This window comes from Hemicordylus capensis, chromosome 2, assembly GCF_027244095.1.
Source record: "Hemicordylus capensis ecotype Gifberg chromosome 2, rHemCap1.1.pri, whole genome shotgun sequence".
Taxonomy (NCBI): domain Eukaryota; kingdom Metazoa; phylum Chordata; class Lepidosauria; order Squamata; family Cordylidae; genus Hemicordylus; species Hemicordylus capensis.
This window is the reverse complement of record NC_069658.1, coordinates 107,998,538-108,012,807: the sequence shown is the minus strand read 5'-3', so window position 1 is coordinate 108,012,807 and position 14,270 is coordinate 107,998,538. Positions and strand designations below refer to the sequence as shown.

At 43.9% G+C, this 14,270-nt stretch overlaps 1 protein-coding gene across 5 annotated transcripts in view; it reads right to left on the bottom strand.

Moving 5' to 3' along the window:
• The window catches only part of DOCK8 (dedicator of cytokinesis 8), a 183,926-nt gene that overhangs the window by 44,962 nt on the left and 124,694 nt on the right, over window positions 1-14,270 (bottom strand). For all 5 annotated transcript variants that reach the window (XM_053292960.1, XM_053292963.1, XM_053292965.1 and 2 more), the window contains 8 exons: window positions 12,329-12,468; window positions 11,254-11,423; window positions 9,730-9,878; window positions 8,207-8,389; window positions 7,788-7,923; window positions 6,107-6,194; window positions 2,066-2,162; window positions 18-152 (listed from right to left, as the gene is read on the bottom strand). In XM_053292960.1, the coding sequence (XP_053148935.1) occupies window positions 18-152; window positions 2,066-2,162; window positions 6,107-6,194; window positions 7,788-7,923; window positions 8,207-8,389; window positions 9,730-9,878; window positions 11,254-11,423; window positions 12,329-12,468 (1,098 nt within the window). The remainder of the gene's footprint in view (window positions 1-17; window positions 153-2,065; window positions 2,163-6,106; window positions 6,195-7,787; window positions 7,924-8,206; window positions 8,390-9,729; window positions 9,879-11,253; window positions 11,424-12,328; window positions 12,469-14,270) is intronic.

Below are 14,270 nucleotides of genomic sequence, written 5' to 3'. Positions count from 1 at the left end.
ATAAGACAAATGTTTACCTTGACAATCAGGGCCCGGAGAGACGCAAAGCAATGAGTCAGATAGGTAGTGCTCTGATCACAGCCCAGGGAGTTTACTAGGACCCTCAACACACCTCCCAAGAGGTTCTCTCTGCAGTCCATAGCTGAAGTTGCCTACAGTAGAGCAAGATGAGGAATGTTAGGACCTTTCAGGATGATGTTAATAAACATTGCTTAAACATATTGCTATACTAGCTCCAGCTTTGACAACAACACAATCGCACAACTCTGTGCAATAGTCTGGTTTTGCATTCTGCTAGTTATCTATGTGAAGGGATTCCCCCCTCCCCTTATGAAGCATTCAGTCACAAGAGCCTTCTCCTGTAGTCTGAAATGAGAAATCCCAGACATGGTTTTACTTATCTTAAAGAGAACTAGGCCACTGATAAAAATTAAAGTTTCTGACTCTACACGCAGGGCTGCTCAATTTTGGCCCTCCTGCCTACAATTCTCATAACCCCTGGCTATTGGCCACTGTGGCTGAGGATTATGGGAGTTGTAGTCCAAAAACAGCTGGGGGGCCTATGGTGAGCAGGCCTGTTCTACAGGGTACTTATCTGTCCATACCAAAAAAAATGTAGGAAAATTTCCTAGGAAAACTTTGAGCGTTTACACAGCCCACAGACACTTTGGATAAATTTAAGTGTGCAAACACACTGATCCAACTGCAGCAAACCCTCTCCTTTAGAAAGGCTCACAGACTTGTATTCCCTACTCTGTTATGCTCCTGAGCAAACTCACTGGGAGAACTGGGGGTGCTAATTGTATAACAGGGGAACAATTTGCCTTTCGACTCTTAACACTGGTCTAGGAGTGACATAAGAGATCTTGATGGCAATGGTTGTATAGTGCTCCCAAGCTCCCGCTCTCCATCGTCGATCCTGAGAACTATGATCAATGTCGAAAGAGATATGTCGATTCTCGATGTTGAGGGGTACCATCTCTCAACTCCGAAGGATACTGACGAGGTGTTCCCGCCACAGACATCGAAGGCAACTTGCCACCCAGGTTTATGGATGGCAACAGATCACGAAACAGATAACCGAAACAGAAACGAAACAGAAACACTTTTGGACTCGCGCCTCCTGCTTGAACAGCAGGTGGAGACTGGGGCAGAAGTGCTTTTGCCCAGCTTCATCTGATTCGCTAATTACGCCCTTACCTTGATCAGCAGGCATTAATGACAGTGATCCATGCCTTTGTTGTCTCCTGATTAGATTATTTTAACACTCTCTATCTAGGGCTACCTTTGAGGACGATTGGAAAGCTACAACGGGTTCCGAATTCAGTGGCTCGCCTACTTGTGGCTGCCAGAAAATATGACAGGGTAACACCTCTCCTGCAGTCATTGCACTGGTTGCCTATTCACTTCCGAGTTCAATTTAAGGTCCTGGTTTTGACCTTCAAAGCCTTGCGGGGTTTGGCGCCTGTCTACCTACAGAACCGCCTCTCCCATCCAGTTACATCCTGTCCGGTCAGATCTTCTCAGATGGCCCTTCTGTCGGTCCTTGATTTCTGAGAGGTTCGGGGTGTTAGGACCCATGAAAGGGCCTTTTTGGTTGCAGACCCATTTCTCTGGAACTCCCCTTCCCCTTCAGATTCATTTAGCTCATTGATTTTTAAATCTCTATTGAAGACTTTTCTTTTTCGCCAGGCTTTTGCCCTGTAGTTTACCTATTTGGTTTTTTTCTTTGTTGTTAGTTAATTAGTTTTTAATTTAGAATGTCATTTTAATGCTGTCTTGCTTTGCATGTTTTTGTGCACCGCCCAGAGTCTTCGGAGTGGGCAGTATATTAAATGTTTCAAATAAACAAACAGGTTGCTCACTTGTAACTGATGATCGGTGAGTGATCTGTTGACATTCATGGATGGCAACAGATCATTAAACAGATTGAAAAACACTTTTAAAACACAACTATAACAAATTAAGTGTTATGTAATACAATAAAAACAGCAGAGATTCAATCATATTTTCCTTACTTCTATGGGTGGGGAACTGGCATGCCGCCAGTTATTCAGTTTCTCACCTGGATAATGTTCTCTTGCATATCTAGGATGATCAGATTAGCTTCTGTAGCAAGGTTCCCACTAATCAGTGCTTCTTGATCAATCTCAGCTTTTGTTCTGTGAGAGCAACAAATGATGTTAACCAAACATCCATGGATTAGTTAGTAAAACTAACACTCATACATTAGAGAAGGAGTCTTCAGAACAGGACCCAACCTTAGCCTTAATATGTGGCATCTATTTTTCGTTTATCTCATACATCCCACTTCCTTTTTTCTTTGGCTCAGTTAACATATCACATTTAACCATGGATAAGGAAGCTTAGCTGCAATTTGGGGTAATGTCTCTGCCAATTTGGTCATAATGACAAATTGTGGGTAGGCAGTACCTGAGGTTACATACTGAAGCTGAGAATCGTGCCCCACACTATTCTGAGATTTTGTTATCTCCTCCTCCTGACTAGAGTCATCCCTCCCAGGCTCAATCCCTCCATCTGTGGGATTGCTGCTTGCATTGCCAGACTGTGGGCATGGTGTCAGCCACCCAGCAACCATTGGCTACGATGTGAATGGAGGCATGCACATCACGCTCAAATTTACTCATATCTTCAGATCATTCTGTAGCCATCTTTGGCAGGGCAGAGACAAATTACCACCACCACCCCCCGCAACCATCACATGGCTACATGGCTTAAATTGTCCCCCTTCCATATGAAGCTGGAAACTGTGCCTGGTCTGCCCACCCCACCCCCAGCCCCAACCCCCAACAGTGGTTAAAAAACAGAACCCAGAAAAAATATGAAAAAGCTTTGTATGCCCTTTGGTGTAAGCATGTGACATCCTCAATTGCTCTGATTGGAGTATGAGAGGCCTTTGCCCTTTTGCACTGTGTGTCCAGTGTAGTTTTTAAAAAAAATATTGGGTGGGTGGGGGGCTTTTAGCTTTTAGGTGCCCCATGGGCAATAGGTTTAGTGCTGCTTTGCGTGGTGGCTGATTTCATTCAACACATACCCATTGTGTAGGCACGTGTATTAATTATTGTAGGAGTACGTCTGCCAAGGAAGCAAGAGGAGGCACAGTTCTTAAGACTCCCTTTCCCATGCCCTTATGCCCAGTTCTGGTCTATGTCTTTAAATGATGAAAATCTTTGAATGTGGTATGCCTGTTCCCAGGCAGCAAAAGGAGGGGTGAAGTGATGAGTTGCTGGGCAACTCATCACTTAGTAGGTGGAGTGTCTCATCCAGAAGTTAGGTGGAGCGTCTGCTCTAAGAAACATCCAGGAGGGACTCCTAGAGCTGAAGCATTTTGGAGCTGCTCTGAGCCTCCCTCTCTGTAGTCATGGGAGCGGTTTCGGCACGAGCCCCAAGTTACAGCGGGTGCTGAATTCGAATAACATGATGGGGCTAGCAGACCTGACCAGTTTGAAACCGAGGATTCAAACTGAGGCTTTGAAATACTAACGGAACGGCAGTTGGGAAGAAACCCCACATTCGTACAGTCAGAAATGCCAACTTCAGGCACATTTACTGTAAGTGCAGTTTGGTGTTATGTCAGAACTGACCCTGTAACTTAAACCAGGCTTTGCAAATAAGAAACCAATGTTTGAAGTGGGTTTAAAAAACCATGATTGCTACAACTATGGTTCAGTATGATTCTAAATTGATAAGCCATTGTTAGGGTCATTGGTGCACCACCAGAATCCCTTGAACCATAATAAAAGGCCCAGTTGCACATGAATCCCACTACTTAAGCATAGATCACCACACAGAGGAGAAATCATATCACTCCTTTGTATCACTCAGTAAATACAACAAATACACCAGTTGTATCTTGACACTTCTAATACCTGTTGGTGAATTGTCAAGTCTCAGCAAGAGACAGAGAGGGAGTCTGTGTGTAGATAAAGATATCAATACAGATACACACACTACCACCAACTGCAATTTTGAGACCCATTACACTGGAAAACTAATTTTCATCTACACAAACCCATCTGACTGAGGGGATATGTTTTTTCCATTGTTCATATATACGTAGCATTACAAGGCAGGGTGTGTGTAAAGAAGAAAGGGAGAGTCTTGGTAAGTGCAAACAAACTGGTTTTGCAAATGGTTCCTTTTTCTCACCAAATGGTTTGGGTAGTGCAAAAAATATAACATCAATGGGAAGCGTACTCCATTTTCCATTAGCATTTAATACTACATTTTTAAAATATGCTATATGCTGCCAGCCCAACAGGCTTAGGAGTTGCCATGTGTTCTAGCCACATGTTGTGCATGTGTCCAGTTAGTTTTACAAATGCATTTTTGAAACTGATCCAGTCATTAACACCAATACCTAAAAAGCCTGGAAAGCAAGAAGGAAGGAGACAAGTAGAGGAATGTACTCCGGGGTATGCCATGGTAAATGCCATAAAGCATGTAGCTGAGAAGTGTTTGTAAACCTGCAGTGAACACAGACTGGTGAATCCATATTACCCGCAGCTTTTTCTCGACTGCATATTTATGAACATATATGTAGCTGCCCCACATTAAAACGTTTACTGTTGCAAACACTGATGCATAATTAGCTATATATGCATAGAAAATACACTTGCTGAACAAATTATGAATCAGTCCTTGGGGCCAATGACATAATGCAACCACTAAATCATGAGGAAAAGCCCAATCAGCTCAAATCACATTCTTACTATGCTAGTGTGGAACTGTGCAGAAGTTGCTGAAGCAGCTCATACTGGGCAAGTGTAAAACATTGCTAGATCAACATGCTATGTAGGGCTGACTCCACATGGCAGTTACAATGCGCTAGGCCTTCTGGTGTCCCCTTCATGTCTTTTGGCTGCAGAACATGTACCAACCTCATCCTGAAAGCCTCAGTGTTGTAGTAGGGGAGGGGGTGGTCCCCCAGCATAAGTAAATAAGAGCCCCTGGTGGCGCAGTGGTAAAACTGCCGCCCTGTAACCAGAAGGTTACAAGTTAGATCCTGACCAGGGGCTCAAGGTTGACTCAGCCTTCCATCCTTCCGAGGTCGGTAAAATGAGTACCCAGAATGTTGGGGGCAATACGCTAAATCATTGTAAACCGCTTAGAGAGCTCCGGCTATAGAGCGGTATATAAATGTAAGTGCTATTGCTATTGCTATTGCTAAAGATAGGACACCAGCCTTGGGTTCAAGAGAGGGTGGGAAGAGGAAGGGGTCCTCTTTTTATGCTGCAGCAAGAGACCGGCAGAAGAGCCTTGCAGATGGCAGTTCCTCTCTACCCAGAACTCCAGCTCTAACCGTACTGCAGATATGAAGAAGTCCATTTTGTTGCTAGCTCTCATGGAACCAGTGCATTCATGTTTTCAGGGGCATAGGGTGATGCCTGACCAACTTAGGTGGTGCACCAAAATAATTTTTTGCCATGTGGTTCAAAAGCAATTCTGAGATCAGTTTTTCAAACTGAGAACACTGATAGTTCTCATCATATGAACTTCTTCTTAAGAAAGACATCTAAACTTTGCTGCTTTTTTGAAGCCATTTCTTCACTGTCTTTCCATGACTCTGTTCCTCACCTATGTAGGCATTTTTAAAAAATTACGCAGGAATGCATTTATAGTGCTTGAGACCAGAGGGCTGGGGAAGCTGCACGCTGGCTCCTGGCATGCCCCTTTGCATGCGTGCTTCATTAGTCAGGATGTCAGCTGCTGAATAAGCAAAAAGGAGGGCGTGTGGTGCAGTGGCCAGCACAGAGAGTGCAGAGTAACTAAAAGGATGAGGTTAGCTATATACATTCATATTTTGTGCATGTTTTACTCATAAGCAAATTTACATATCTGAACACGTTACTAATTTAATGCTAATCTTCTCTAAGTACAAATAACGCCACAGCTAGGGAGAAGAGGACAAAGATTACAGAGATTTCAACAACCAAAGTATAGGGGTTTCTAAAAGAGTTCCACATGGATCTGTCCAGAATGCTTTAGGGATAGAGTTTCTAGTCTTGGTACAGGGAATGAAACTAGACGGCCCTTGAGAAAAGCAGTTCTGGTAAAGGTGATATAAATTCATTAAATTACTTACTTATCTAGCCTCTCATTTGCTTGCCGCCAGTGTGTCTGCTCTTTCCTCCACCGTAGGTTCTCATTCAACCCTGGGAACCTATCATTTCCTACAAGGGCAATGTACACAAGTCAGATTGAAACTTTAATATCAACATTTCTGGGAGGGATATGCATTTCTGCAAGAGGCTACATCCCTGTGATGGCAGCAAGCAAAAGTGTATCTTTTTACGCAAAGAGTAAAAGAGCGTGCCTGATATGGAGTCACTGAAATATGACAGATGGGAACAGTGTGCCCCCAAGCACTATGGAGATGGAGGGAGCTAGAGCCACAGACCCAAGCCAAGCCAGAAGCAAAGGCAGGTCAGAGGGCAGCACAGGAATGAGGCTCAGAATTACAGGCACAGAGTCTGTTCACACATTACCTGCTTAGTGAGATAATGTGTGCAACCAATCCCCCATGCTGCTTTCCTCCAGCAACCACAAGAAGTGTAGATGAAGATCAGTCCCAGAACTCAGCTCTTCTGCTTCTGGGCTCCTTTGTCCCCTCATCTGTCTGTCTGTCTGTGTCCCTCTGTCTATCAAACAAATTCCTTTCTCCACAAAACTTTGTTTTCTGTGCCTGGGCTGCTTCTTTTTTTGAACCAGGACTAGTGCTGGCCCATAGAATAATAATAATAATTATTATTTTTACATTTATATCCTGCTCTTCCTCCAAGGAGCCCAGAGCGGTGTACTACATACTTGAGTTTCTCTTTCACAACAACCCTGTGAAGTAGGTTAGGCTGAGAGAGAAGTGACTGGCCCAGAGTCACCCAGCTAGTTTCATGGCTGAATGGGGATTTGAACTCGGGTCTCCCCGGTCCTAGTCCAGCACTCTAACCACTATACCACGCTGGCTCTCTTCACACATAATGTGAATTTCCAGCAGCAGATCCCAGAGGTGGCACCATTTCCCTGCCCCTACCTTCTTCTCAGCATGCCTTTAAGAAAAGGGAGTGGGGTGTGTGTGCTGTTATTGAAAAATGCTCGAGACAGCATTCTTCTGAACCTCCATCTCTAGGGACATCTACTTGGCACTTTCTTCTGCTCAATAACCATTCCCCACTCTATCCTCATCATTCCACATGTCCCTTCTGAAGTTTTTTTTAGCCGAGTAGAGCCATGGTGGAGTGGTTTATTCTGTACCACTTGATAATATCAGAAGTCTGGGGTCACATGGGAGAAGCCTATGAGGGGCTTCTTCATGTACCAGGGTGGCTTCAGATTCTGGAAACAGGATAAGGAGGAGCCACATGGAAGCAACTTCAACATGACCAAAGGTAACTTTAGAAAGGGCACTTCTAAAGAGTAAACTCTTTCAGCAAAGACTGCATCAAGGATTGTATTATTCTGTACAAAACCTGGCATAATACTACTGGTATTAAAATCCACCTTTTTAGCCTGTCTTTTAACGATGATATTTAGTTTTAATGTAATCTGCTTTTAATTGGCTTTTGATTTTAATTTTTTTTTTTTTTTTTAGTGTAAACTGCCCTGAGCCACTTTAGGAAGGGTGGTATACAAGCTGAATAAATATAAATGTAAATATAAATATAAATAAATAAAATAAATACACATTAAGTAGTAATGGCAGCTGCCCACAAATATCACTATTCTAACCCAACAATAATGCACAGTGTGATTAAAAGGAAACAGTGTACCAGCAGGCATCCTGCACCGCTTCATCATTTCACCCCTGGCTCCCTCTCCTCTTAGCAAAGCTTCTTCTAGCCGGGCTTTTACATCTCTGGACTTCTGGAGTGCTTGAGTACTGACTTTGTCTGAGCTTTGTTTGCCCTGTACAAACAAAAGGAAGTAAAATAAATAGCCTAAACTCAATGCACAGGATTAAAATGGATGTCTCTGGGTTAGTATACATTGCTAAAACTCAATAATACAGATGCTACAAATTAATTATTATGAACCTTTTGAAAAGTTGAACTAGAATATTTCACAAAGGTAAAGGTGAAATAATCTAAGAAATAAACTTGGGTAATACATTTCCATGCAAGGAATTCAGTATATTGGGTGGAATTCAAAGATAAGCAATAGGCCTGGATGGGATGATAATTCCATTTACCTTGTACTCAAAGCCTGAGACACAGATGAAAAGGAGTTCTAAAATCCTGTTCAGCTGCATAGGTGGCAGATCTGCGATCCATTTCTGGATAAGTTTCTGATCAGTATTTTTCAGGATCCATAAGAAACAGATCAAAAGGTGGCGGGAAGTTTCAGGACTTAAGGTGTTGCCTTGTTTGTAGGGCTATGGAGAGATAAAATAAAAGGTGTACAAGGAAGCAAAAAATAAAGTAATTTAAGAAGCCCAATACTTATTACTGATGTTCCTGAATAGGGATGTGCATAACCAGTTTGATTGTGAACTAAACTGGTTCAAGGTGGTTCATCAAACCCACCGGCCCAGCTATCGGTTCAACCGAATCAGTTCTCAAACTCACAGTTCGGTGCGAATTCAAACCGAACCACGCCAAATGGTTGGTGCACACCACTATTCCTGATCATCACAGAAACATCATATTTGCTGGCTGAGAAGTCCTTGTTTGTTACATGAAATGCCCTTTCAAGTTAATAAATCTGCTGCAGCTATTTAGATTTCTTTAGATGAGATTGTCTCCATTTCAAGTTGTAGGATAGAGCCAGTGGCAGGGGGGAGGTACTTACTCATGAGTTGGTACTACCTACACTAGCACAGAGCCCTCCAGTTCTCTGCTTGAAATTGAGCCCTTTCCTGCTCTGCAGCAAATGAAGAGTTGCAGCAAATTTTCTAGCTGGTGAGGGTTCTATTTCAATTGAAGGCTGGAACTCTCTCTGCTAGCAGATCTACTTATAAGCACCTTCTTCTGCTGGCAGGGAAGCCTCTAGCCTGCCCCTTGAAATGGAGCCCATTCCAGCTGAAAAATCTAAATAGCTGAAGCAATTCATTTATTTGGAGATGGCTCTGTATCAAGCAGAACCCAAATATCATATCCCTTCAGAATTAAAGAGCCTGTCTTGCTGCTTTACAAAGCAAAACAGAGGGGGGATAAAACCCAACCGTGACTAAGGCGAACGTGTATAAAAATTGTATATAGCAAACAAACAATAGAGATATGTATTAATATACAATAATATACAATTAATATACAATAGGCCAATAGTAAGGTAATCTCTGATTACCTTACTATTGGCCTATTGTATATTAATACATATCTCTATTGTTTGTTTGCTATATACAATTTTTATACATGTTCGCCTTAGTCACAGTTGGGTTTTATCCCCCCTCTGTTTTGCTTGGTTGTATTTCCGTAATTACCCTTGCTTTTGCTTTACAGAGCAGACTGGGCTACTTGCTCTTGAGCAGTTCCGCTGTTCTTTGTATGCCAAAAAAGAGCAGCAGCAGGATATTCTAGGAGAAGGAACTAGAGGGATAGTGTATCCTTTTTCCGCCTGAGAAAAAAAAAATTTGCCTGGTGTGCACACAACTTTAGGTTCAGGTCAAAAGAAAGATCAAAATAAATCCTAAAATTTGGCTTCTGTACATGAGGCCATGACCCAAAGCAACATGAGGGATAAATCAGTGCAAACATGTGCTGTAAGAAGACCTACCACTGAAGATACAGACGAGCCAGTGGAACGTAGGGAGTTAAACTGATTTCCAGCAATGGCCATAGCAATATTCTGGTTAATCTGATTTGCAGACTCTTGTTCTTCTTCTGGGGATCCAGTACGACCTTTCCCATTGCGACTATCTGAAACTACATTGGGAAAACCCTTATTACTACAAACTACCTGTAATGAGAGAAAAATGTTACTAATGAATAGCTTTATTATAGTTTTTTCAGACTACTGCTTGCTATTGCTTCACAGCCATTTTCCCTCATCTTTTTGATGCCTTGTCTAAGGCTGTTGCTAGGTACTTAAAAGATCCAGGCTCCAGGCCCACAGCCCCTCTTTTTGATAATTGAACTCAATGAGCACTCCCATCCCCTGCCTGGCTCAGGATCATTACATCTGACTCCTCCCCAAAGGGAAACTGAAGGAGACAAGGGCTGTACTGGGGGCTAAAGCATCTGTTTTATCCCCAGCACAGCACCTTTTAGGGAAGAGACAGAGATGAGAAGCTAACTTTGCTGCTGGAGTAGCAGCTGAGCAACTGAGCCCACCTTCATGTGAGAAGGAGGTGCCTGATGAGATTCAGGGCTCTGATGCAGCCTCCTTACCCCTTTGTTGACCATTATGTACTGCTTGCAGCTGCCTTGCAGGCTTTTTGCCTCATCCACTGCTGGTATAACCAGCTGACAAAGTCCCCTGGTCCCCAAAAGTTTTTTTCATCAGCCATTGCCCTCTGCTAAAGATTCTTACTTAATTTTTGTGTGTACAACACCTCTGTCTGCACAGTCTCTCTCCTTATCACCTTCAGCAGCTCTGCCCTCCAAGCTGTGGAGCCAGTTGTCACCAATGGATTTGTCTCCTTTTGTCCCCCACACCCGCTAACATTCTATGCCCCTCCCTTCACTTGTTCTGAATTCCAGGATGTCATAGGAGAAGCAGGCATGACATACACACTTGAGCTAAATTGTTGCTGGGCACTATCCAAGATGGAATCTCTTCTTTATAAGTTTAATCTAGGAAGCAAATTGTGGGGAATGGGGGGAATGGATGACCTTGCTCGATGCGAAACTCTCCTCCAATTGTACAAAGAGGATACAAACTAGCAGAGGAGCCTCCAACAAATAAGCCTCCATGCCTACCAGGGACAACTGGGTTCCACTGCTCAGGGACATCCTCTAGTCTAAAGCAAGTCTGCATGATCTGAAGGGCAGGTGTGCCCTGATAATGAGGCAAGGTGAGGCTGTCATCTAGAGTGATGGACTGGCAGAAGCAGTAGCTTGGCTGTCTCTGTGGATTTACCGGTGACTCCAGGTGCCTCACTCTGCCTGGACCCACTGTTGCCCCACCTCCAAACCTTTCTTTGCATTGTACCAGATGTTGCCATTACTTCTGCCTGTTCAAAAGGCAGAGGGTGGGGAAGCTGGAAGGGTAGGAAGTGATGAAACACCACTCTATTGTCTTTTGTTGTCATCATTCAGGTCAGCATACTGTGTCAAACAAAATCATAACATATATTACCTGTAAAATCATGTATCTGTGGAAGTGCATCCAAAATGATCCCAACCAGAGGCAGGTAAAGGGCAGCAACTTTCACTTTCACATCAGGTTTCAGGCAGGCTCTGTCTAAGTCATGTGAGCTTAGTAGACTGTGGATAGAACTGACAGCCTTCCTCTGGACCTTGCTTATCCTATCAGCACAAACAAAGGAACCACCTTGATTACAAAGGCATGTGTTGGCTGCTTGGATCAAGCAGGCTTTGAGGGATAACAGAGGTTGAAGAAAACAAAACCAGCATGAGAATATTCTTTGAGAGGCATGAGGGGTACATACCATTGATCTGAGACTGTGTTTTTCATGAACCAGCTTCTGTCAGGAAATGAGTTCAAACTACAACTCATATGAACTGTTATTGTAACGTGAGGAACAATTCTTTAAGCAAGCAATGTGCTAGGCATTTTACATACTCTTACAGTTCATGGTGCAGTGAAATATATTCCATCATCATCATCATCATCATCATCATATTTCCTTTTCCTCTGGGTATGAGGAGATGGCTGGACTTCAGCTAGGAACCATGCCTTCTCTAGCACTGATTGGGAATTCTGGCCATGTCCCATAAAGTGAGCAGACTGGGTCCGCGTGTCAGGGGCTCTAGGGCTTGAATGAGGAACCTGGAGTTTGTGGCTGGGATTTAGCCTTATAAGTTGCTATCAGTGATGCATACTGAGGCCTCAGAGCCCTCTTGAGGTACAGAAATTAAACAGGGGTCTTCACTATTAACCCCTATGACTAGCAGTCAATATGAACACTCTGGATTGGCTAGATTGGTAGAAATACAAGGAACCTGGCCTTCTGCCTTTGCCTGGACAGTGGCAACAATGCCTTCAGTTTGCTATACTATAAGCAATGGCTCAAGCTACTTTCTGTGGGGAACTGAGCTAGAGAGCATCCTCTCCTCAGTCTGGATTCAGGAATGACAACTCATGGTCCCAGCCTGAAATAGAAACTTGACCTGAAATCCCACACAGGTGTTTCCCACAATGCACCAGTACTAATTACACAACCAGTTCTCTTTATCAAAGTGAAACTCACCCTTCTGCCTCTGTGTCCAGGGCAGCAGCCAATTCAGTGAAGAGAAGCCCTGTTAGAAAATGTTGCTGCCTATAATCTGCTGTAAGGTCAAACATGCTGGCAAGTTTTTGATCCTGGAAACTTGAACAGGAGCTTGAATTCTGCATAAAGAAAATAAAAGAATGTGGCACACACAACTACTACCAAAACTCCATCAGTTTGGGGTGAAGTATCATCAGTATTCTGATAGGAACATAGGAAGCTGCCATATACTGAGTCAGACCATTGGTCCATCTCACTCAGTATTGTCTTCACAGACTGGCAGCAGCTTCTCCAAGGTTGCAGGCAGGAGTCTCTCTCAGCCCTATCTTGGAGATGCCAGAGAAGGAACTTGGAACCTCCTGCTCTTCCCAGAGGGGCTCCATCCTCTGAGGGGAATATCTTATAGTGCTCACACTTCTAGTCCCGCACAATTTGCTTCCTAGATTAAATTTATAAAGAAGAGATTCCATCTTGGATAGTGCCCAGCAACAACTTAGCTGAAGCACATATGTCATGCCTGCTTCTCCTATGACATCCTGGAATTCAGAACAAGTGAAGGGAGGGGCATAGAATGTTAGTGGGTGGGGGGGACAAAAGGAGACAAATCCACTGGTGACAACTGGCTCCACAGCTTGGAGGGCAGAGCTGCTGAAGGTGATAAGGAGAGAGACTGATAATACCCAATTGTACACTGCCACCCCGGGCAGATCTGGGAGTGCCATGTATGTGTCTGGAGCAGTGTCTGGAGGCTGTAAGGGTTTGGATGGGCCAAAACAAGCTCAGGCTTAATCCCTCCAAGACAGAGTTGCTCTTGTTCAGTTCTCGATTTGGCCAGGTTCTGGTTTGAAGTGTTTCTCTTGAGGGGGTCGTGTTCCCTTTGAAAGAGCAGGCTCGTGACTTGGGGGCCATCCTGGACTCACAACTCCTGCTGGAACAGCAGAAGCCGTGGCCAGAGGAGCCTTTGCCCAGCTTCGTCTGGTGCACCAACTGAGGCCTTACCTTGACCGGCAGGCCCTGGCAACCATAACTCATGCACTCATCACCTCTAGGTTAGACTAATGCAATGTGCTCTCTCTGGGGTTGCCTTTGAAGATGACTCGGAAGCTTCAGCTGGCCGAAAATGCTGTGGCCCAGTTGCTTATGGGCAGCAGAAAATATGATTGTATTTCACCTTTGCTGAGGTTGCCGCATTGGCTGCCAGTTCGCTCCTGGGTCCAATTCAAGGTGCTGGTTATCACCTATAAAACCCTTCAGGGTTTGACACCTGTGTACCTTCAGGACCGCCTCTCCCGTCCCGTCCAACTGCGACCCGCCCTGTGAGGTTGTCTCAGGTGGACCTTCTCAGAGTTCCGGGCCCAGGGGAGGTTAGGTTGCCAGAATCTAAGAGGTATACTCGTGGGTCAAATGGGCCGTAACCCCAAGTTTGGCTTTAAAAAAGTCAGACCTGCCAACCTGGGGGAAGGGCCTTCTCTGTTGCAGCCCCTCCTTATGGAACACTCTGTCTCCTGAGATTCGTCATGCCCCCTCTCTTCTGTCCTTTAAGAAGCTTCTGAAAACCTATCTATTTTGCCAGGCTTTTAGTTTTTAAATGTTTGTGTGGGTTCTTTTCCTTTTCTTTTCCTCCCCCACTTTTTCTCTTGTCTTTCTTGTTGCTGTTTCACTTTATGTAAAACGCCTAGAGTCTAAGCAAGTCAGGCGGTCAATAAATTTGCCAATAAATAAACAAACTACTATTAAGACTATTTTTACACCTCTTTTAACAAACGTTCTCAAAGCAGTTTTCACAGAAAAATGAATGAATGAATGAATAAGTTTTCCTGTCTCAAAAGGGCTTGCAATCTAAAAAGAAACATAAGGTAGACACTAGCAACAACCACTAGAAGGATACTGTGCTAGGGGTGGATAGGGACAGCTGCTCTCC